At 46.5% G+C, this 20,986-nt stretch overlaps 1 protein-coding gene across 1 annotated transcript in view; it reads left to right on the forward strand.

The window, feature by feature from the left end:
- The window catches only part of LOC106811737 (plasma membrane calcium-transporting ATPase 2-like), a 58,518-nt gene that overhangs the window by 16,269 nt on the left and 21,263 nt on the right, over positions 1-20,986 (forward strand). The window contains exons 5-14 of the mRNA XM_014815451.1: positions 9,788-9,829; positions 11,901-12,125; positions 13,203-13,405; positions 13,826-13,961; positions 15,741-15,850; positions 16,745-16,879; positions 17,284-17,390; positions 17,913-18,183; positions 19,077-19,256; positions 20,144-20,338. Of these exons, the coding sequence (XP_014670937.1) occupies positions 9,788-9,829; positions 11,901-12,125; positions 13,203-13,405; positions 13,826-13,961; positions 15,741-15,850; positions 16,745-16,879; positions 17,284-17,390; positions 17,913-18,183; positions 19,077-19,256; positions 20,144-20,338 (1,604 nt within the window). The remainder of the gene's footprint in view (positions 1-9,787; positions 9,830-11,900; positions 12,126-13,202; positions 13,406-13,825; positions 13,962-15,740; positions 15,851-16,744; positions 16,880-17,283; positions 17,391-17,912; positions 18,184-19,076; positions 19,257-20,143; positions 20,339-20,986) is intronic.

Here is a 20,986-nt window from a genome sequence, read left to right on the forward strand (position 1 = left end):
CATGCAGCGTGATTGTAGCGCGCGCGCACACACACAGACGGACGGATGCGCACGCACTGTACGTGACGCGCGCGTGCTGCGGACACACACGGAACGGACGGATGCCGCACGCACGTACGTGACGCGCGGCGCGACACGACACCGACGGACGGATGCCGCACGCAGTATGTGACGCGCGCGCACACACAGCGAGACGGGCGATGCCGCACGCAACGTACGTACGCGCGCCGCAACACACACGGACGACGGATGCGCACGCTACCGTACTACGCGCGCGCACACATACGGAGGGCGATGCCGCACCACGTACGTACCGCGCGCCAACACGACGGACGGATGCCGCGCGCACGGTACTAAGACGCGCGCGCACACACACGGAGCGGCGGATGCGGCACGCACGTACGTAGTACGACGCATAAAGCGGGGGGAGGGTGCTGGGATGGGGAGGGCCGTGAGACGCCGGTTTGTTAAGTATCGTATTGCGGATCCGGGGGAGGCGTGAAGCGGGAGGGAGCCTGGACGGGGGGAGGGCATGCAGAGCCACACACAGCAGCGAAACCAGAAGATAACCCCCCCGGCACAGCCGACGGGCGCGATGCCGCACGCACCTAACGTACTGCGCGGCGCACACAGACACGGACGGACGGAGTGCAGCGCGTAGGCGCGCACACGCGCAAGCATGCCGGCCGACACACGAGCCGCAACACACCTTCTTAATTTCAAACTAGAACGAGGCACATCAGAGAGTGCATACCTCCGCGAGCATGTAACATGTATGTGTACGAGCTGGCTCGCCGCTCGCTGCTGCCTGTGGCTGACTGACTGCTGCTGCTGACAATCGCCGGCTCGCTGGTGCGGCTTAGCTGAACTCGCCGCTCGCTGCGTGTTGCTGCTGACTCACTCGCCTGCTCTGACTCGCCACTCGCTGACTCGAGCGCCTATCGTCGCGCTCGCGCGGACTGGACACACACACACCACACACACACACACACACACACACACACACAAACACACACACACGAGACCGATCCATTTAGCCTCCCCTGCAACTCCGTTGCGCGGAGGTAATGAAGGCGACAGAAGCTAGATTTAGCCGGTGAAATGCCTAACACAGCCCTTCATATCACCTCTCCTATCATAACATAGCTCATATCATAACTTCCTCATATTCACGCGCAGCATAACTTCGGTTCTAATTTATAGCAGCCATTCCGCATAATATCTCGCTGCTGGGTTTCGCTGCCTGCTGCTCTGTTCTAACTGCTGCTGCTGCCTGCTTGCGTGCTGCTCGTTGCTGGCTGCTGCGCTGCTGCTTGCGCTACTGTCTGGCTGCCATAGTGCTGCTGCGTATTGCTACGTCTGCCTGCTACTGCCAGCTGCTGCTGGCTGCTATTACTGCTACTGCTGCTACTTAGCTACTGCTGCGCCTCTGCTGCTTGTTGCTGTTGCTGTTGCTCTGCGCTGTGGTTGCTGTTGCTACTGCTGTTTTACTGCTGCTGCTGCTGACTCACTACTAAGACTACTCCTTACTACTACTGCCATACCTACTACTAACTACTAACTACTACTAGCTTAATGGCATGCTTACTACTACTACTACAACTACTACTACTACTGCTACTGCTACTCGCGCTGCTGGTGCTGCATAATGCCTAATTGCTGCTGCTGCTACTACTAAATGTTTATTTGTGTTGCTTTTGTTTGTCTTGTTCTTCTTGTTGTTGTCTCCTTGCTGTTGTCTCTGCTGGCGTGCATGCTATCTTTTGTAGTCCAGCAGATTAAGTGAATATTGCAGCCATGAGCCGCTCTGTGAAGCCTTCCCAGCATGTCTCTGTACCAGACGCATTCCAGCCGGCGTAGCGGGCTCCTCATGGCGTCGCTGGTCTCACCGATAGCGACTTATCAGTGTCTTTATGTAAATCCTGGTTTACACTACCGACTTATGTTGGCGACAATTGGCGAGTTGGACCGACATTTCGCAATCGGCAAGTCCGAGTTGGCAAAATAGAACATGTTCTAATCGCCCACTAAGTTGCTATTCGATCTGTTGGTCGCGCAAACACTTGGTTTACACTGCCGATTGTCGGTGGTATAGTTAGGGAGTTGGTCCAATTCGCCAATTTGCCAACATAAAGTCGGTAGTGTAAAAAGTCCGAGGTGTACTACGAAGTCAAGGTCACGACTACATGGTTAGTGACACGTCCCATATATCGCAGTGCAAACATATCGAAATTAAATATTACTACGACGTAAGAATGACGGACGTTTTTTTTACAGGACTCGGGACGAAAATTGCGCTCATTTTCGGACAATTACTCACCGGCGCGTTGAGCAGAGTTTGACACGAGCTTGCTAACTGTCCGTAAATGTTATTATCGACATTCCGTAATTGTCCGTGTCTGTCCGTAACCGTCCGTAACCGTCCGTAATATTTGTCCAAGCTTTGTAAAAAAATCCGTTATTTCTCACTTCGTAGTGTTTGATCGATGCGCGGTTTCCGCTGCCCACCGTGAGCGAAGGTAGAGGGTTGTGGAAGCACTGCCCACCGTCAGCGGAGGTAGAGGGTTGTAGAAGCGCATGCTAATCCATCAGCGAAGGTAGAGGGTTGTGGAAGCACTGCCCACCGTCAGCGAAGGTAGAGGGTTGTAGAAGCGCATGCTAATCCATCAGCGAAGGTAGCGGGTTGTGGAAGCGCATGCTAATCCATCAGCGAAGGTAGAGGGTTGTGGAAGCGCATGCTAATCCATCAGCGAAGGTAGCGGGTTGTGGAAGCGCATGCTAATCCACCGTGCAATGTGATCTCGCAAGCATGGAGCGTAGCTGAGAGCCGCACTGATTCTTCTTCTACAGCTTAGATGTTCTCGTGTGCCATGTGACAGGCTCGATATATGCGACCATCAAGCGTGGGTGAGCTAACCACCACCCCCACCCCACCCACAACATGCTTCGTCATTAGCGAACTCTCAAAATATGCAGATTCTCTTAATATCCGCGAATATCCCCTGGAGGCAAACTTCACCAGTAGACGCACTCCCATTAGGCAAGCTTTAAGAATCTGAGCCTTCTCATTAAGGTTATCCCAATATGCGAACCTTTCCAGTAGGTGAACCCCATTGGGCAAACATTCCTAGAATCTTAACTCTCATAAGGCAAACTTTCTCAGTGTGCGAACTTTCCCAGTAAGTAGACTTCCTCAGTAGGCGAACCCCCACCAGGCAAACCCTAAGAATGGACCCTTTTATTAGGAAAGGTATTTCAATAAGCGAACTTTCCCAGTAGGCAAACATTCCCAGTAGGCGAACCCCCATTGGCAAACTCTCTCATTAGGCAAACTTCTGCAGTATGCAAACTTCCCCAGTAGGCAGACTTCCTCAGTAGGCAAACCCCCATTAGGCAATCTTTCCTAGGATCTGTAATCTGTCATTTGGAGAACTTCCCAAGTAGGCGAACTTCTCCAGTAGGCAAATTACCTTAAGCTGGGTTTACACTAATGTCTTTATGTTGGCGATTTGGCGAGTTGGACCAATTTCGCAATTCGGCAACTCCGTGTTGGCGAAAATAGAACATGTTCTAATCTCCCAACTAGTTGATATCGATTGGTTGGTCGTGCAACCTTTGCGTTTACACTGCCGATTGTTGGTTGTATAGTTAGGAAGTTAATTGGTCCAATTCGCCAATTCGCCAACACAAAGTCGGTAGTGTAAACCCAGCCTTAGTAAGCGAACCGCCATTAGGCAAACGTTTCTAGTATGTGAACTCTACCTTGAGGCAAGTTCTCCCGGTGTAGGTGAACTCCTTCTTATTTAATTGTGCGCCTATATTACATCTTAATGAGCTAAACCAATTGCAAGGCCTGCTTTCCCATGAGAGCATACAGAAAGGTGCATTCGTATGTATAACGTGACCAGTACCCCCAATGGTCAGTCCTCATCGCAACTATTCGCCAAACAATGCCGATGCTGCAGCAATCTAGATGATCGGCAGCCCGGATCTTGCGCGAAGCGCGAAAAACGCCACATAGCGGTACACTAACACAACAACGCTGCCCTCATTGAATAGCAATTTACACGGGTTTACTATATAGCAAGTATGCGGGAAGTTCGCTGAATTGAGCAGTTCTGGCGATTGCACGACGGGTTTGACTACCCACGTACCTAGACATTTGCTACAAATGGTCGTAATGGTTCGCTACTCGGCGCGCTTGGTTTGCTGTAAAAAACGGAGTTAAACTTTGTTGTTTGTTTGTTTTTGTTCATCAGTGTAGTACATATGGCGTGCGATAGATGGTGCAACAAGGCTATATGCATAGCATGGGCGTAGGACTTTGCCTGCAGACAGCTCGGCCGGCTATAACCTAGACTCGTACTCGGTCGACAGTTCCACACGCTACACTAACTAACTTCAGTGTAGCGAAGGATACTTGCCGGAGTGAAGGTGGCGAACGGGTACCAGTCTAGAAAGCCAACTGGAAACAAAAACTCAGTCTGAAATGGAAACTAGCCTACGTTACTGTGAGTGTTATATATATAACATTTCATTATAGCCTTCTGTTCATTGAGTCCATATTGCACAAAGCTGAGAAATGGTGTTCATTCGTTGTAATTCATGTTTTGTTTGCAACTAGCTGTAACTCTATACAACATTGACGATATTTGTGTGGTAATTGACGTCTGCCTTGACGGACCATTTCGCGGGTGCTGAAGTATGCGGTTAGTGAATGATGAAGTATTGGGTAGGCCTATTCTTCCGTATGCATTATTTCTGTGTTCTGATTTTCCTGGTGGGGCATGTCATCGCGCAATGTGTGACAATTGAACGACCGTGCAATGTAAAGCATATAGAGTCCTAGCATATAACAGCATATATTGCGATGTATTTGTAACCGTTTATTCCATTTACCTCACCAGCCTTATTAGCTCCAAGAAACGGTATTGCTAGGGTTAGAATACCTATTGTAGAATACCTAATTGTATACCTAGGGTTAGAATACCTAATTGTATACCTAGGGTTAGAATACCTAATTGTATACCTAGGGTTAGAATACCTAATTGTATACCTAGGGTTAGAATACCTAATTGTATATTGACGGCAGTCACAGCCTGATCGGGTTACATCCTTATAAGCAGTAAGGAAATACCGCTGTTCTTCATGGTTCGATGGTTTCTTTGTGTGTTATACTTGTAACTGTCTCAGCAGACTTTGCCTTTGCTGGCTCATGTACAGCTGGCTGTACAGTTATACATTCTCCGGCAGTCATATATGCGCCGTTCAGCAATATAAGTCTAACTACGCGTGCCAAATATCATCCAAATCGATAATATTGACGAAGTTGGTCATTGTGTGCAGAACATCACGTTACATGAAGAACTTCAGGCAAAACAACGTCGCCGACATCTTCAACATGACGGCTGTCAACAGTTCCCTTCAACACGACGTAGGTACTGCTGTCATGACGTTCTGTAGCAGCACAGCCGAGCAATACGCAGAGGAATCAGTTCGATGTTACGTATAGCCACATAATGCGCATACTCTCTCGTACAACATTGTCATCCATATCTTCATGCAATCATGGTGCGATCTCTCTGATGTTCACATATCAAGTGTTACATAGGACAGGCATCATGGGGCGCTGTACAACTTATAGTGAAAACGCCTAAGACCACACGGAAATGGGACCACCGTGAAATCAAATCCTTCCACGTCCGTGCGCCGACCTATGCATTTGGCGCATGGATCCATAGCTGCCAGCGCTGCATACTGTCGTAGGACGTTCCCACGGTCGCGTGCACCTTGCCGCGGAACTGCGCGCAAGATCCGCGCTCAGCAGTTAGGATCAACACCTCCTTTCGGCAACACTTCTCTGGTATCCCGTCTCATCTGGATCTGTTTAGCAGAGAATTATTCTCTATAGAACTGTTTTCACGATTCAGTAACCTGCGTGTATTTGTGATTGTATGAGATATTTACGTCCGCCAAGGGGTTGGCAGGAGGTTATGTTTTCACTGGCGTTTGTTGGTTTGTGGCTTTGTGCGTTTCTTTGTTTGTGTACGCCTAACTGAAAAGGTTATGGACGGATTGTCATAAAATGTTCAGAATAGCTCAGAAATGGGCTAACTTAGAATTGATTAGGTTTTGGTGGTGATCCGGATCCAATTAATTAATTAATTAATTAATTAATTAATTAAATTTTCAGGATAGGTCAGAAATGGGGTAACTTAGAAGTCATACAATTTTGGTGGTGATCCGGATCCAATTAATTAATTAATTAATGAAATTTTTAGGATACGTCAGAAATGGGGTAACTTAGAATTCATACAATTTTAGTGGTGATCCGGATCCAATTAATTAATTAATTAATAAAATTTTCAGGATACGTCAGAAATGCGGTAACTTAGAATTCATGAAATTTTGGTGGTGATCCGGATCCAATTAATTAATAAAAATTTTCACAGTGAGAGAATTGAGCTGCCTTGGCAGAGGTCTGCGCTCTCCGAGTGCTCTAGTTTATAATGCAATTGAATTGTGATTAATTAATGGACGCACATATGTTATGGCCTGTTCGCGGCCGAGTCAAGTTGTGCATTATAAACGCCCTAATACTGAAACCCGTATGATAGGAGATTGGGTAGTGAAACCCTTATGATAGGGAGGTGGGTAGTGAAACCTATATGATAAGAGCACGCGTAGGGAAACCTTTTATTGAAAGAGCTAGCCAGTTGAACAGCCAGTGTTGTTGGAGCCAGTTTATTTAAGCCATAGGCAGTGGCGTGACACGTTCTGTATCATAATTGAATTCGGTCTCCGCGTTCACACAGATTCTGGCTTTTATATCGGCCCCGAGTGACTGAGCGTTTAGTGGGCTGTCAATCACGCTCCGTTAGTTTCCAATAGTTTGGATTTAATCAAAAATGCTGCTAATTTTGCAACGGCTGCACGCTTCCATTCCAATTAGATACAGACGATACTCGACCGGGAAGCTGCGAGCTGCTATGATGAATATATCAGTTAAGCTATTATTTATGACAGCCTTTCCGCTTGAGTTTGGCTTTACCACGCACAACGTAAATTTATATGGGGGATCTAAACCAACGACGCGTTTTAGAAGCATATGTGTAGCATATGTGTGCCTATATGTGTTTTATGATATTCCGTGACCAGTCATTGAGGCAAATGACATACCAGAGATGTTACATGAGAGGTTCTTACAGTGGAGCTGATCGTGTTGTTTCTGTCTATCTATGGAGCAGTGACCGAGTAAATTGTGTGTGTGTGTGTGTGTGTGTGTGTGTGTGTGTGTGCGCGCGTGTGCGCGCGCGTGTGCGCGTGCGCGTGCGCGTGTGTGTGTGCGTGTGTTCACGCGTGCGTGCATGCGTGCGTGCGAGCGTGGCTATGAATGCACATGGCTTCGTGCATGCGTTGTTACGGACAGCGATATTATGCGTGGGATTCAGAGCAATTACACTATCGTCTGCAGCAAAAGTATCATTAGCTAGTGTGTATCGGTGCCCCACAGACATCGTTTTTTATCCGAACGTGTCTCTGTGGACGTTGCTTGCGGCAGGAATACTGGAAGCGACGTCTATAAACGCGACGATATCTGGCGCGCCATATATTATGTCTGCTGTACATATAGAGAGATAGCTGACTTGATCTTTCGCTACCCCTTCACCCTTCAAAATAATGTTTTCTGCATCATTGTATTTTTTCAAATTATGGTGATAAATAATTTTTTTTGAATTTGAATTTAATTTGATTTATAACTAGCTGCTTGCATGGCGGCTTCACCAGTGTAGCGAGTCGCCAGCACCGTGAGAGCGCGTGCGCTATTGTCTCGGCGATGCTGACGACTCGCTGCCTAAACACAAATCGCTGCCAGTCTCCTGTCTCCTGTCTCTGTCTCTGTCTCTGCTAGTTGGTTGTGACTGCGATCTCGCGTAGATTTCCTTCATACGTACGTCGTGCGGCGGCTGGCGGCGACCCCACGCCGACACTCTATGTGTGTCACTATCTCTCTCTCTCGTTCGGTTTCTCTCCCTCTCATCACTTTCTTTTGATAATACTCGCCGCTTCGTTACATGCGTTAATTGAAAGTGAATTGTTTTGCATTGACCTTGATGGAAACCGCACGCCGGCGGTTTATTGTGTCAGGAGCAAGTTTCGAATGCGCCGTCGAATCGTTAATAGTCGTACTGTAAATTTAAACGATGCTGCGATTTATTTCCGCGAATTGGAGGTCTAAAATGAGATGTTTTTAGCTTGTGTCTGTTTGTATTAGATTGTTTTATGTCGAACGGCCGCGGTGTGTGCACTCGGCGGCTGTTACATGAGATAGTGGCAGTGGCACGTTCTTGCCACGCCGTTTGATGTAAATGCTTTCATAACAGGAATGTTAAAATGTTTACACAATGACTGCTAAATTGGAACTCTGTCTTCCGTCTGTGAGGATTCACTTTACCGCAAGCGGCGCTACAAAAAAACCATACATCTCAACATCGTTGGCTTCAACATGGCTGAGGGTTGAAGCTGAGGCTACAGCATGGCTGATGGTGGAAGCTGAGTCTACAGCATGGCTGATGGTGGAAGCTGAGTCTACAGCATGGCTGATGGTGGAAGCTGAGGTTACAGCATGGCTGATGATGGAAGCTGAGGCTACAGCATGGCTGATGATGGAAGCTGAGGCTACAGCATGGCTGATGATGGAAGCTGAGGCTACAGCATGGCTGATGATGGAAGCTGAGGCTACAGCATGGAAGCTGGAGCGGAGGGGGTTTCTGCACCTGCAAATTGCGTATAGATGTCTGTAGTTTGATGCCGACGACGCGGCGCGATGTTCGCTCGCGTGCAGTGCTTCGGTGCTCGTGCCATGCTCTCGTGCGCCGTCTCCGTATGCGCTGATCCCGCCCCGCGCTCCTGATTGTCATGTCTGTCGACCCCTGCGCCCGTCCGCCCGCCCACCCTGCCGCATTTCTAGTGATTTCTAGGATCGGCACAGCTGCGTTGGATGGTTGATTACGTTTAATAATGCACGCTCGCGCGCACCACTCCCCTTCCCCTCCCACGTCATCATCTGCCTTTTCTGATAGGAATCTATATGTGCCGCACTGGTCATAAATTGCTGACCGGTATGTTCCTACGTTGTTGTGGTTGATGGTGGTGATGATGATGATGATGATGATGATGATGATGATGATGATGATGATGATGATGATGATGATGATGAAGACCTGTGCTGCTGCTGCTGCTGCTACTACTACTGCTACCGGCAGTACGGCGAAAGGGGGATTATATATACAGTGCTGATGCTCTCGCTTGCAGGACAGTGGGAGGAGAGAGGCTAAATGGGAATATGCTATTGCTGCTGATGCTGCTAACAACAGCACACTGAACGAGTCAATGACGATACATAATGATAGTCAATTTCTGCGCATGATAATGACAAATCCAGCGCGTTTCTCTCCCTCCGTGACTTCTTACAATGCTTGTTCTGTTGTTGCTGCCCGGCTGATTTTTTTCTCGAAAAAACACTGACTGCACTCTCTCCCCGGTTTTGTGCTTTGAATTTTCGTGGTGCTAATGCCCTTACCTCCCCGAATGCTATTTCTGCTCGACGCTTACCCTCTCAAGGTTTCAAGAACTGTATCTAGACTGCCAGCCCTCCTCCTCACTGACGCAACGCCCTCGGAGTACGTGCCCCGTGCTCTACTGTGTGTCATTCACCATATCTCCTACCTTTTGTACATGTCACTAATCAGCTGGTATCGTTTCTATTGTTTGGCATGCTGAGCAGGTAGAAAGAACAAACCCAAAACCCAGCTGGATGTTGCAAAAGGTGATTACAATTTTTTTCTCTGTCGCCGTTGCATGGATGTTAGAGAGAGACAGAGAGCCTGTCCTGAGAGTGACTTTCACCCTAAACGCATGCCTACAGTTGCCATCGTGGTTGTGCTTGCCATTACGATATTACTTGCCATCACATTGTCGTAGCCATGGTGATTGTCACAATGTTGATGCTTCGAGACGTCTTGTAGATTCGAAGGTGTTCCACTTATTTAGTCTATCTTTAAATTATCCTTGATTAACACTCTTAAGCTATCACTATTTAAAAAATTATTTACAAGTAAACTGGCATGTATTAGCTAAATAGCGTAACGTTAGTCAATCCGATATACACCAACAATAATTAATAATCTATTACTTATTTTATTGACATGACTGTCTTAATAGCACAGTTAAGTCAGATGCTGTAGCTAAAAATACTGCCCTATTAGGTTGAAAACGTCTACACACGCTGCGTAAGCATATATACAAACGCGCCTAATTAGTTGCGTTTAACTAATTAGTAACGTATAAACATTCACTACTAATTAGTGGATGCATTTGTATTGGTTTGTTCGTTGGCAGTGAATTGATACGAGAAGTGATGCTCATAGGGTCTATGTCCCCCAGGGTACTGCCGGAACATACCCTGGGTACGGTTCGATATACCGGAACGTACCCTGGTAACTATTTGATATGGTTAGGGTTACGGTTAGGGAGTAGGCGTAGGCGACTCCCTAGACTCGTTAGTGGAGTAGGCGAGGTACGGTCCGACATATTAGATAGTACCAGGGTACGTTCCGGTATACCGGACCGTACCCAGGGTACGTTCCGGCAGTATCCTGGGGGACATAGACCCTCTCAGCAAAAGTGATCGCTGCCTGTCTTACAATGCATCGCGCAGTTGAATAAGCTTTGATTAGTTGATTCACGTTCCGATGTTTTGTCCAGCTAACGATGTACCATAGCGAGTTGCACGCATGAACGTTATAATAATCTATCTAGGATATATGGTATATATATGATAACCTGTGCAGTTTTTGATGGGAATGATTCACATGGCGTTCGTATTGTATCATTGATTTAATTGCAAAAAATGTTTATCATGCATGTGAATTTCACTCAGTTATGCTCTTCGAAATTAACTTGCGTGTATATTGTTTGTGTTTAACGTATCTGTGACGTAATTTGCTCTTGACGTGAATTAGCGAGGCGTCCAGCAGCGCCGGCTGCTGCGAAACGCGGCATCTCGAGAATGCTAGACGAATTTTTGTTTCCATTAATGCTTGCTTCACTTGTATCGTGTGATTGCGTCTGTCGGTTACGTGTATAGTTTTCGTTCAGAATGATTGCGACGTCACGTGAATGTTATATATGCACGCTGCAACGTCGTTATATCATATGGCGTGCAGCGTTGCAGCGTGTCCCCTCGTGCTGTCAGTCTCTGCGTGTCATGTGTGTCTGTCTGTGACCTCTCCTTGCTCGCGTTCCCGTGCTTGCAAGCCTACACGTGGGCCGTTTCAATAATGAAATGGTGGTAAATAAACATATACTGTATTTACTACCAACATGCTAATGTTTATTACTCTCTATCGCCTGATAACTCCGCTTAAATGTCATTCAAATGTTCCTCTAAAACTTACAAGCTCACATCACGTATGACAATGTGCACAGACTCACAGTAGATGTATCTATCGTTGTTATTAGGCGAGAGGGTTATAAACATTAAGATTTTGGGAGTAAATACAATTTTTTGTTTATTTACCATAATTTTATTATTAAAACGTCTCAAGTGGCTGCACTAGGTGCACTGCTGGCTAGGGGGCCGTGTGCTTCAGTGTACGTGGGTGTGTGTGTGTGTGTGCGTGCGTGCGTGTGTGCGCGCACGCGTGCTTTTGTTCGTGATGGGTCTGTGATTGAAAGCAGTATAGGTGTAGATTAAATAGATGAGCATGCGGCCCCCCCCCCCAACACTGGTAACAGCCTAAATGGCGGTCAGCCCTTACACGCACTCCTCCCCACGCCCTCCTTCCATCGTCGCGGCAGCGTACTGATGGTGCTGCCCCTGGTGTCCTGTGTTGTAGATGCTGCCTCGGCCGAGGAAGGCATGCAGTTGAACGAGGTTGCTGCGGGCCAGCCGAACCACGCCGACAAGCAGCACAACCCCGACAACAACCTGAAGGACAAGGAGCCGACGCCGCCGCCGCCGCCAAAGAAACAGGCTGTAGCAGACGAAGGAGCGGACAAGAAGGACAAGTCGGTGCTGCAAGCAAAACTCACCAAGCTAGCCATCCAGATCGGTTACTTCGGTAAGAACAGATCGCTGCGGTGGATACTCGGGTGCCAGGCACGCGCCCCTGGTGTACTGTATTTGGGTATATAACCTGTACAAACGTAGCTGCTGTGTACTGTAATGTCACATTTTCACATGCTGGTATAAGCACACCTGCAGTTCATTGTAATGTGCAGGTATGTGCACACCTGTAGTATACTGTTACTTACAGGTATACACGCACTTGAGGTATATTGTTACTTACAGGTATGGGTACACCTGCGGTATAGTGTAATGTAGAGGCATGTACGCACATGTGGTATATTGTTACATACAGGTATGAGCACACCTGCTGTATAGTGTAATGTAGCACATACGCATATGTGGCATGTACGCACATGTGGTATATTGTTACATGCACACCTGTGGTATATGTACGGGTATTTGCGTACCTGCGGTATACTGTTATTTACAGGTATGTTCATACCTGCAGGTAGCAATGTAACCATGGTAACCACACACATCCCAAACACGGCTGTCAAAACGCAGCAACCAGCAACCAAACACAGCAACCAAACACGGTAATCACAGGTGATGCAGCCTGTCTGATCCCAACAGCAGACATTACGGTCTGCGTGTTTTGCATATCTAGTCATGTACAGAATCTTCACGGACAATAAATGATTGGTTAAATTCCCAAGAGCATCTACAATCTTGACAATATCACTGCATCCACCATTTCGTAAAAATTATATCCATTTGTTACAGTAGTAATATCGTCTGAGTTGTCATGCACAGTCGTAGGCATGTCATATGGCATCGACTTCTCATCCGGTTGAATGTTCAGCTAAGCCAAAATAACATCAACTATCAGAAACATTTACAAATGTGGAGATACACATATAAACAACTGGCAGCGGCCGGTGTTCTTGTGATTGGTGATGTTTGTGTATAATTAGCTGTGTTATCAAGGAACTGTTGCAAAAATACTCCGCAAAGCATATCTACTAAATAAGTAACTGCAAGTCAAAACTGACGTGCATTACGCCATAGATGTTGCGTTGCCGTGGGTAACTATGACAACAGACAGCAGTGTGTGCTCTACGTTCTGCAGGCTCTGCGGTTGCTATACTCACGGTCGTCATGCTCGTCGTCAGCTTCTCGATCGAAACATTTGTCTTCGACAAGAAACCGTGGTCTGGCTTCTACGCCAACTACTTTGTCAAGTTCTTCATTATCGGTGTCACAGTGCTGGTCGTAGCTGTACCGGAGGGTCTTCCATTGGCGGTCACCCTGTCATTAGCTTATTCAGTAAAGGTATGTTGCACACCCTGTCTCATCTTGCTTAGTCAAGCTACGTTGTCACACCCTTACTATATAGCTTACCTTATTCATTAAAGATGTGTTATTACACCGTGTCATTAACTTCATTTTCGGTAAACGTCCGCAGCCACTGAAAATTCCGTTTCTTAACCATTAGAGACTTAGAAGTTTTCATCTGTTGTTTTCATCGTATATGTGAAAAACTGCTCGGAAAGCGCGCGCGAGTTCACACGTGTACTCGCTCGGCATGTGTAGTCAGCTGCTGCTCACCCATGTCTGTCACACATATATCTGTCACACATGTATCTGTCACACATATATCTGTCACACATGTATCTGTCACACATGTATCTGTCACACATGTATCTGTCACACATGTATCTGTCACACATATATCTGTCTCGTTCTGCACAGAAAATGATGAAGGACAACAACCTGGTGAGGCATCTCGATGCCTGCGAGACGATGGGCAACGCGACGGCCATCTGCTCGGACAAAACGGGTACACTGACCACCAACCGCATGACTGTAGTGTCCACCTACATCGCAGGTAGGCATGGGGGCGGGGGCGGGAGCGGGGCGGGGGCGGGGCGGGATGGCGTACACTGACCACCAACCGCATGACCGTAGTCGCCACCTACATCGCAGGTAGGCATGGGGCGGGGGCAGAGGCGGGGCGGGGTGGGTGGTGGTGGGTACACTCACCACTACCCGCATGACCGTAGTGGCGACCTACATCGCAGGTAGGTAGCGGAGCGTGGGGTCGGGGAGGTGGGGTGGAGTCAGGTGGGCTAGCTGTGGGAGAGGCGAAGTGAGGTGTGGCAGGATGGGATCGGGTGGATGAGGTGGGGGGATGTGGTGGGTGGGGCGTGGTGGGGCGTGGTGGAGTTGGGTGGGTGAGTAGGGTGTAGCGGGTCAGGCTGGGGCAAAGTGTAGCATTATAGAACAGGGTGGGGTACACACGCCACCTATACCCTAAGTTATTTCTTTCATATTTGTTCCGTCATGGCAGCGTTTCTCCTTAACGCTGCCAGTGTACATACAAGTGCTACTGAGCACACAAGTGCTCTGAAGCTGTAGTAGTGTGGCCTGTACGTGCCCTCTTATCTTTCAGCGTTTTGTGGGGTTTATTGATTGGGATTGCCGTCTTTCGTAAGTATTTCGTTTCAGGTTCATGTGTTCTTAATGGTACGCGTTCAGGTTCACATTTCGTAGGTTAAAGAACACTATGTAATTTCACTGCGTGATGTGCACATATATACTTATATATACATGTGTGTGTGTGTGTGCGTGCGTGCGTGCGTGTGCGTGTGCGTGTGCATGTGCGTGTGCACGTGCGCATGCGCGTGTGCGTGTGTTTGTGTCAATATATGTGTGCGTGCGTGCGTGTGCGTGCGTAGAAATGCTGTAAATATTCAGCGTGAATGAACGACTGACGTACAAATGTAGTCTGACCGGCTGCAAGACCAAGGTCATTACAACGTCTTTAGTTCGTCTTCGATCGTTTCTTGACGGCAATACACATGCAGACTGCATGGGCGCACATGCGTAAAATCACGGACATTCATTGACATGCGTCTGACACATACACATGGCTCGCACAGTCCTTGAAAACTCCTTGAATTTGAGGGGAGTCCTTGAAAAGTACTTGAATTTAGTAAATGTTGATTTTGTGCTTGAAAAGTCCTTGAATTTCATGAAAATGTCCTTGAATTTAGTAAATGTTGATTTTGTGCTTGAAAAGTCCTTGAATTTCATGAAAATGTCCTTGAATTTTTAGAAAGAATCTTTGCCTGTAATAAAAAGAAATTTTGTACCATTAATAATGTGCAATAAAAATTGCATTAAATGAGCTTAAAAAGCTATAGACAGTTATATGATTATCACAAATTACAGTAAGTCAGTAAAATCAGTCAGTAAATCAAGGTATGTTGTAGAAGTGACAGTGTTTAGAAGGGTTTATTAATGTGATCCAGGTAAGGTTTAGAGGTGACAGTGATTAAGAATGGGGTTATTAAATTAATCCAGGTATGTTTTGTTCTGTGTATGAATTCCGATAAAATTTCTGATAAAATGTCCTTGAATTTCCGATAAAATGTCCTTGAAAAGTCCTTGAAAAAATGTTCAGTCCTCCTGTATGAACCATGATACATAACTCATACGTCTCATCAAGAACGCATAAGCTGGGTGATAGTTCACGTGCTCTTTATCTCGCACACGCAGACGTTCATGCACGCACGCGCGCGTGCACGCGCACGCATACACACCCGCGCGCATGCACGCAAAGAACGCCCACTGACACGATATATACGATGTGCTTGTCTTGCAGGGCAATATGCGAAGGAGGAGCTGCCCAGCTATGAGTGCTTGCCTGCTAACACCGCGCAGCTGTTGGTGCAGGGTATTGCACTCAACAGTGGCTACACATCGAAGATAATGGTACACTCAGATATAATCATGCGGCCTGAATGTGGCAGCGTAAAATTAGCGGGTCCTCGATCGGCCAATGGCTTTACAAATCTTTAAAGAACATCAGGGGGGATTCATGTCTAGTAATAAAACTTTCATAACTGTGTTAGCGATCACCTGCATAGAACGGACACCTGTTCATGGTGGTCTTAAACACTCCCCTGCTGAAAGTGCTGTCATTCGTACTGTACATAGAAACACTGCCTTAATTTGTGTCCCTCATATCCCCACGAGGTTGACTGTAAATTAGAGGTGGGGTTAGCATGGCTGGGATGGCTGTCTTAGATATCTTGATATCAACGTATTGTGTCATCAATATTTATCAAAATTTTCACTTGTGAATTAATGGCAAACTAACTATTATTAGATTTCTGTGAGTATGCTTATTTTTAGTTATTGATTACATGATTTTCTCATTTTCTTACTGTTTTTGTGTAAAATCTATATATAAATATTAGCATGCTAATTAAAACTTACCCAACCCACGCCACCATGCATTACCATGGTGTCATCATTGCTATAGTTGTAGTCTAGATAATGTAAACAATTTGGTGGAAGAATTATTTGAACTACCTAGAAGCAGCTAGCTAAATCTTGGTCACCGGCAGAGGTCGTGAGTACTCCGTGCCAGGCCGGGTCGCCCCACTCAACGAACGTCCCCTAGCGATATTTATCAGTTTATTTTAATGTGCATGCAGTTTTCCCTTTATTGCTATAGAGCGTGCAGCCATCGATCGATCTGCACGTCTCCGATTATAAAAAATTAACGATCGAGCGAGTGTCGCCCACCTGCCTCGACGAGCCGGGCGTGACATATCCGTATGCTCGCCACGTTATGTTGATTCCTCGCGGAATCGTTTGCAGTTTTCGAAAGTTCCGGGCGAGCCTCCGAAGCAGGTTGGCAATAAGACAGAGTGTGCCTTACTCGGGCTGGTGCATCACTTTGGCAAGGACTACAAGACTGTCCGGGACGAGATGCCTGAGGAATCCCTGACGAAGGTAAGTAGTGCTGTGAGGGACAAGAGGGTTCTAGTGAACACCTTACATAAAACATGTGGTCATTGAGGCCGTGTGTGAGAAACTTGAAAGAATGCCGGTTGCACGTGATGCCTAATGGTGGTGATAGTGACAATTAACTTGCTATTTGGCGCTACTGCTGATGCGCGTGTCTGCTTATCTCACTACACTACGTTCGGTGACATTTTAAGCAGCTCCACGTGCAACCTAAACGCTGGTAGTTTTCAAATATGAGGACGAGTGCGTGAACGAGAGTGGATGTGTAGTCAGTGTGGCAATCGGGTGCCCGCGCTACTACAATTAGTTTTAACGACTGCTACGTTCACCTGATGAAGTTACTTGCATAGCACTCATCGTGCGTTCATGTGTCGTGTCTTCTGCCACAGGTATACACGTTTAACTCTGTGCGCAAGTCCATGAGTACAGTGGTGCCGCGGCCGGGCGGCGGACTTCGTGTGCACAGCAAGGGTGCTTCTGAAATTGTGCTGAAAAGGCGAGTGCACACACATCTTGCACGCTCTTGCATTAATAGTGACCTTCTTCTGTTCGGTGCATGCGCAAATAATATTGTCAGGTGCAGATAAATTTCATGCAGCGTATGGAAGTCAGTACTAGACCAATTTTGACGATGGCTGTTCGTTTCTGACCAATCTTGCAAATTTCTGACCGTTGCTGATGGTTGTTAACCATTGTTGAAAACGTTTACCATTTCTGACGGTTTTAAACCATTGATGAGCATTTCTGACCATTGTTGATAGTTTTTAATGAATTGTTGAAAATTTCTGACCGTCGTTGACAGTTTCGGACCATCGTTGGCTTTTTTCGACCATTGTTGAGCGTTTCTGTTCGCGATTGACAATTTCTGACGACTGTTGAGCATTTCCGACCGTCGTTGACGATTTTCGACTGCTGCCGACTCTACGTATCTACATAGCGCGTTCACATCGTGCTAACTCGCCCTCTTCTCGCGCTCTCCGACATCACTGAGCCCGCGTGCTTGTTGTTTCCGTCGCAGGTGCTCTTTCATTCTCAGTGCCAACGGCAAGCCGCAGCGCTTCAATGCGATCGACCGCGCGCTGCTCGTGCGTAACGTCATTGAGCCAATGGCGTGCGACGGCCTGCGCACGATCTGCGTCGCCTACAAGGACTACACGCCGCACGATGCTGACAAGAACGAGGTGCACTACGACGATGCCGGTCCACCGGACCTCGACGATGAGGTTGCCGTGACGACGGGACTCACGTGCATTTGCATCGTCGGCATCCAGGACCCTGTGCGGCCCGAGGTAGGAGCAGCGCCACCTAGTGTGCTTGCGATACGCGGTGTGCCACGGTGCCTCGTGGTGTGTTGGGACGCAACACTAACCACAGCGTCCCCCAGGTTTACTGTGTAACTCGTATTAACATGAGACCTTAAGCAGCTGTGATAGAGTTAGTGTTTGGGATAAAGTGGTAAGGGCCGTAGCTGCACATGTAGTAATTGCAGTGAGTGAAGCTGGTCTCATTTGGCTGTGAACATATATGCGATATTCTGACAGTAATATATGCACTATAAATGTATGCGTCAAACATATGGTTGGTTCTATCACATCATATTTCATGCTGAATTTACATACGTCAGCCATAAAACTTAAATGAATTTATTAATAAACTGCTTTCCAGCAATATGTGAAAAAAGAGATTTCATCATATTTTCATGACATCGAAAGGCTGTAGTTGTTAGGCGACATTTTAACTTGCATGGAGAGCCATTTTTATTTTGTTTTCTTGAATAATTTCTTTGTTGGTATGCTCACATGGAAGCAGGCCATTTTAGAGTTGGGTTTTAATTTTAACATTCACTTAGATATCTAGGAAAATTTGATTATCGTTATTTCGCATATTCATTTTCTGCATTTGTTTCTGGCACACCACCGGAGGGAATGGGAGCCGAAGATGTTTTTGTGATGCAAGTTATCCTTGGCTGAAAATAAACGCAAAACCAGTATACACCATGTTTTTGCTGTATATACATATATGTTTACATATACTGAGCATAACATTTTGACAGTAACTGTAGTAGTTGCTGTTATCATGTAACTACTGCGAATAAATTGGAAGACTGTGCGAATTGTGATACTCGGGAGTTGATCCTTTGATTTCCCGCGTTTATATTTTTGCTCGTGTTGCTCCTGTATAGGTGCCAGCGGCCATCAAGCGGTGTCAGAGGTCAGGCATCACCGTGCGCATGGTGACGGGTGACAACATCAACACCGCACGTTCGATTGCCATCAAGTGTGGCATCATCAAAGCACGCGACGATTTCCTCGTCATTGACGGCAAGGAGTTCAACAATCAGATACGGGACGAATCGGGCGAGGTTGGTGCTTGCCGTGTCACGCTGCCTTTCTTTGCTGTTGTGACTAGACACTGATTATCCTAATTACTACCGTGGCGTCTATGCTACTGCTGGATCTGTAGCATGTCTGTGCTTTTATTGCAGTATAGCTTGTCTTCAAATTGTGCTGCAGTTCCCAGTTGCTCACCCACGCTGAAAACTTTTCCTATCAAGCAACCGTGTCTATATGTTTATAAAGTCGCAAAGTATTTATCTGGATTTTTGCTGACCAGTTTAGTGGCTTTTACTGTGGTCTACAGGTAGAGAGCTATAAGTCCATGAAACTAAGTTAACTAAGTTTATTAGAATTTGTTAGCATTTTATGCAGGAGCAGTGTTAACAGCCGGTGCTATCAGATGCATTTTAATGCACAAACCCCTTCCTATCCCTCACATAATACATCCTACTGCTTAACTACTGTAGCAATACACTACTGTAATATATATAAATAAATATATATATATATATATATAAATATATATATATATATATATATATATATATATATATATATATATATATATATATATATATATATATATATATATATATATAATATGTATCTATATTATGTAAATATATGCAATATCACTATCTTATCTACTATACCACTATGCTTATTTACTGTCCCTCTATGCTCATCTATTACAATAATGTGCTTATCTATTATATCACTATGCTGATTTACTATGATAGTATGCTTATCTGTTATAACACTGTGCCTATCTACTATAATAGTAGGCTCATCTATTATAAAACTATGCTTAACCACCACAGCGCTATGCTCAGGTACTGTAAGAGTGGGACGTGTAGTTACTGTAACAGTGACACGTGCTAGTGGAATAATGCATAACGCTGGTGTCTCGCAGATAAGCCAGGACCTGCTGGACAAGATATGGCCGCGACTGCGCGTGCTCGCTCGCTCCTCACCACAGGACAAGTACAACCTCGTCAAGGGCATCATTGACAGCAAGCTGACAGCAAACAGGGAGGTCGTCGCCGTGACGGGTGACGGAACGAACGACGGACCAGCTCTGAAGAAAGCCGACGTGGGCTTTGCCATGGTAAGCCGTGAGTCCTGTGTGCTCGTGTGTCACGTCGGGCCGACGTTGTGCTGTATTGAGCGGGATGCCAAGTGTTATGCATTGCCAGAGAAGATCGAGCACCAGTCCGGCTTGCCACAAAATGTAGTCATTACCACGAAGAACCACGAATGTAATCATGACCACGATGTGGCGACTTAATTGTCATGATTGTGATGAAGCATGCAGTGATCGCGAGTTTGTTCCAATATCTCAGCCACCGGCACATATATCAACTGCGGACGTGCGGAGGTGGAGGTGTGTGGTAAGATGTGTAGATGTGTGGGTGTAAAGCTAGATGTGTAGAAGCGTGGGTGTGTGGTAAGATGTGTAGATGTGTTGGTGTGTGGTAAGATGTGTAGGTGTGTGGGTGTAAAGCTAGATGTGTATGTGTGTGGGTGTGTGGTAAGATGTGTAGATGTGTGGGTGTGTGGTAAGATGTGTGGATGTATAGCTAGATGTGTAGATGTGTGGGTGTGTGGTAAGGTGTGTAGATGTGTGGGTGTGTGGTAAGATGTGTAGATGTGTGGATGTATGGTAAGATGTGTAGATGTGTGGGTGTGTGGTAAGATGTGTAGATGTGTGGGTGTGTGGTAAGATGTGTAGATGTGTGGGTGTGTGGTAAGATGT

This window comes from Priapulus caudatus, unplaced genomic scaffold, assembly GCF_000485595.1.
Source record: "Priapulus caudatus unplaced genomic scaffold, Priapulus_caudatus-5.0.1 Scaffold20, whole genome shotgun sequence".
NCBI classification, from domain to species: Eukaryota; Metazoa; Priapulida; class Priapulimorpha; order Priapulimorphida; family Priapulidae; genus Priapulus; species Priapulus caudatus.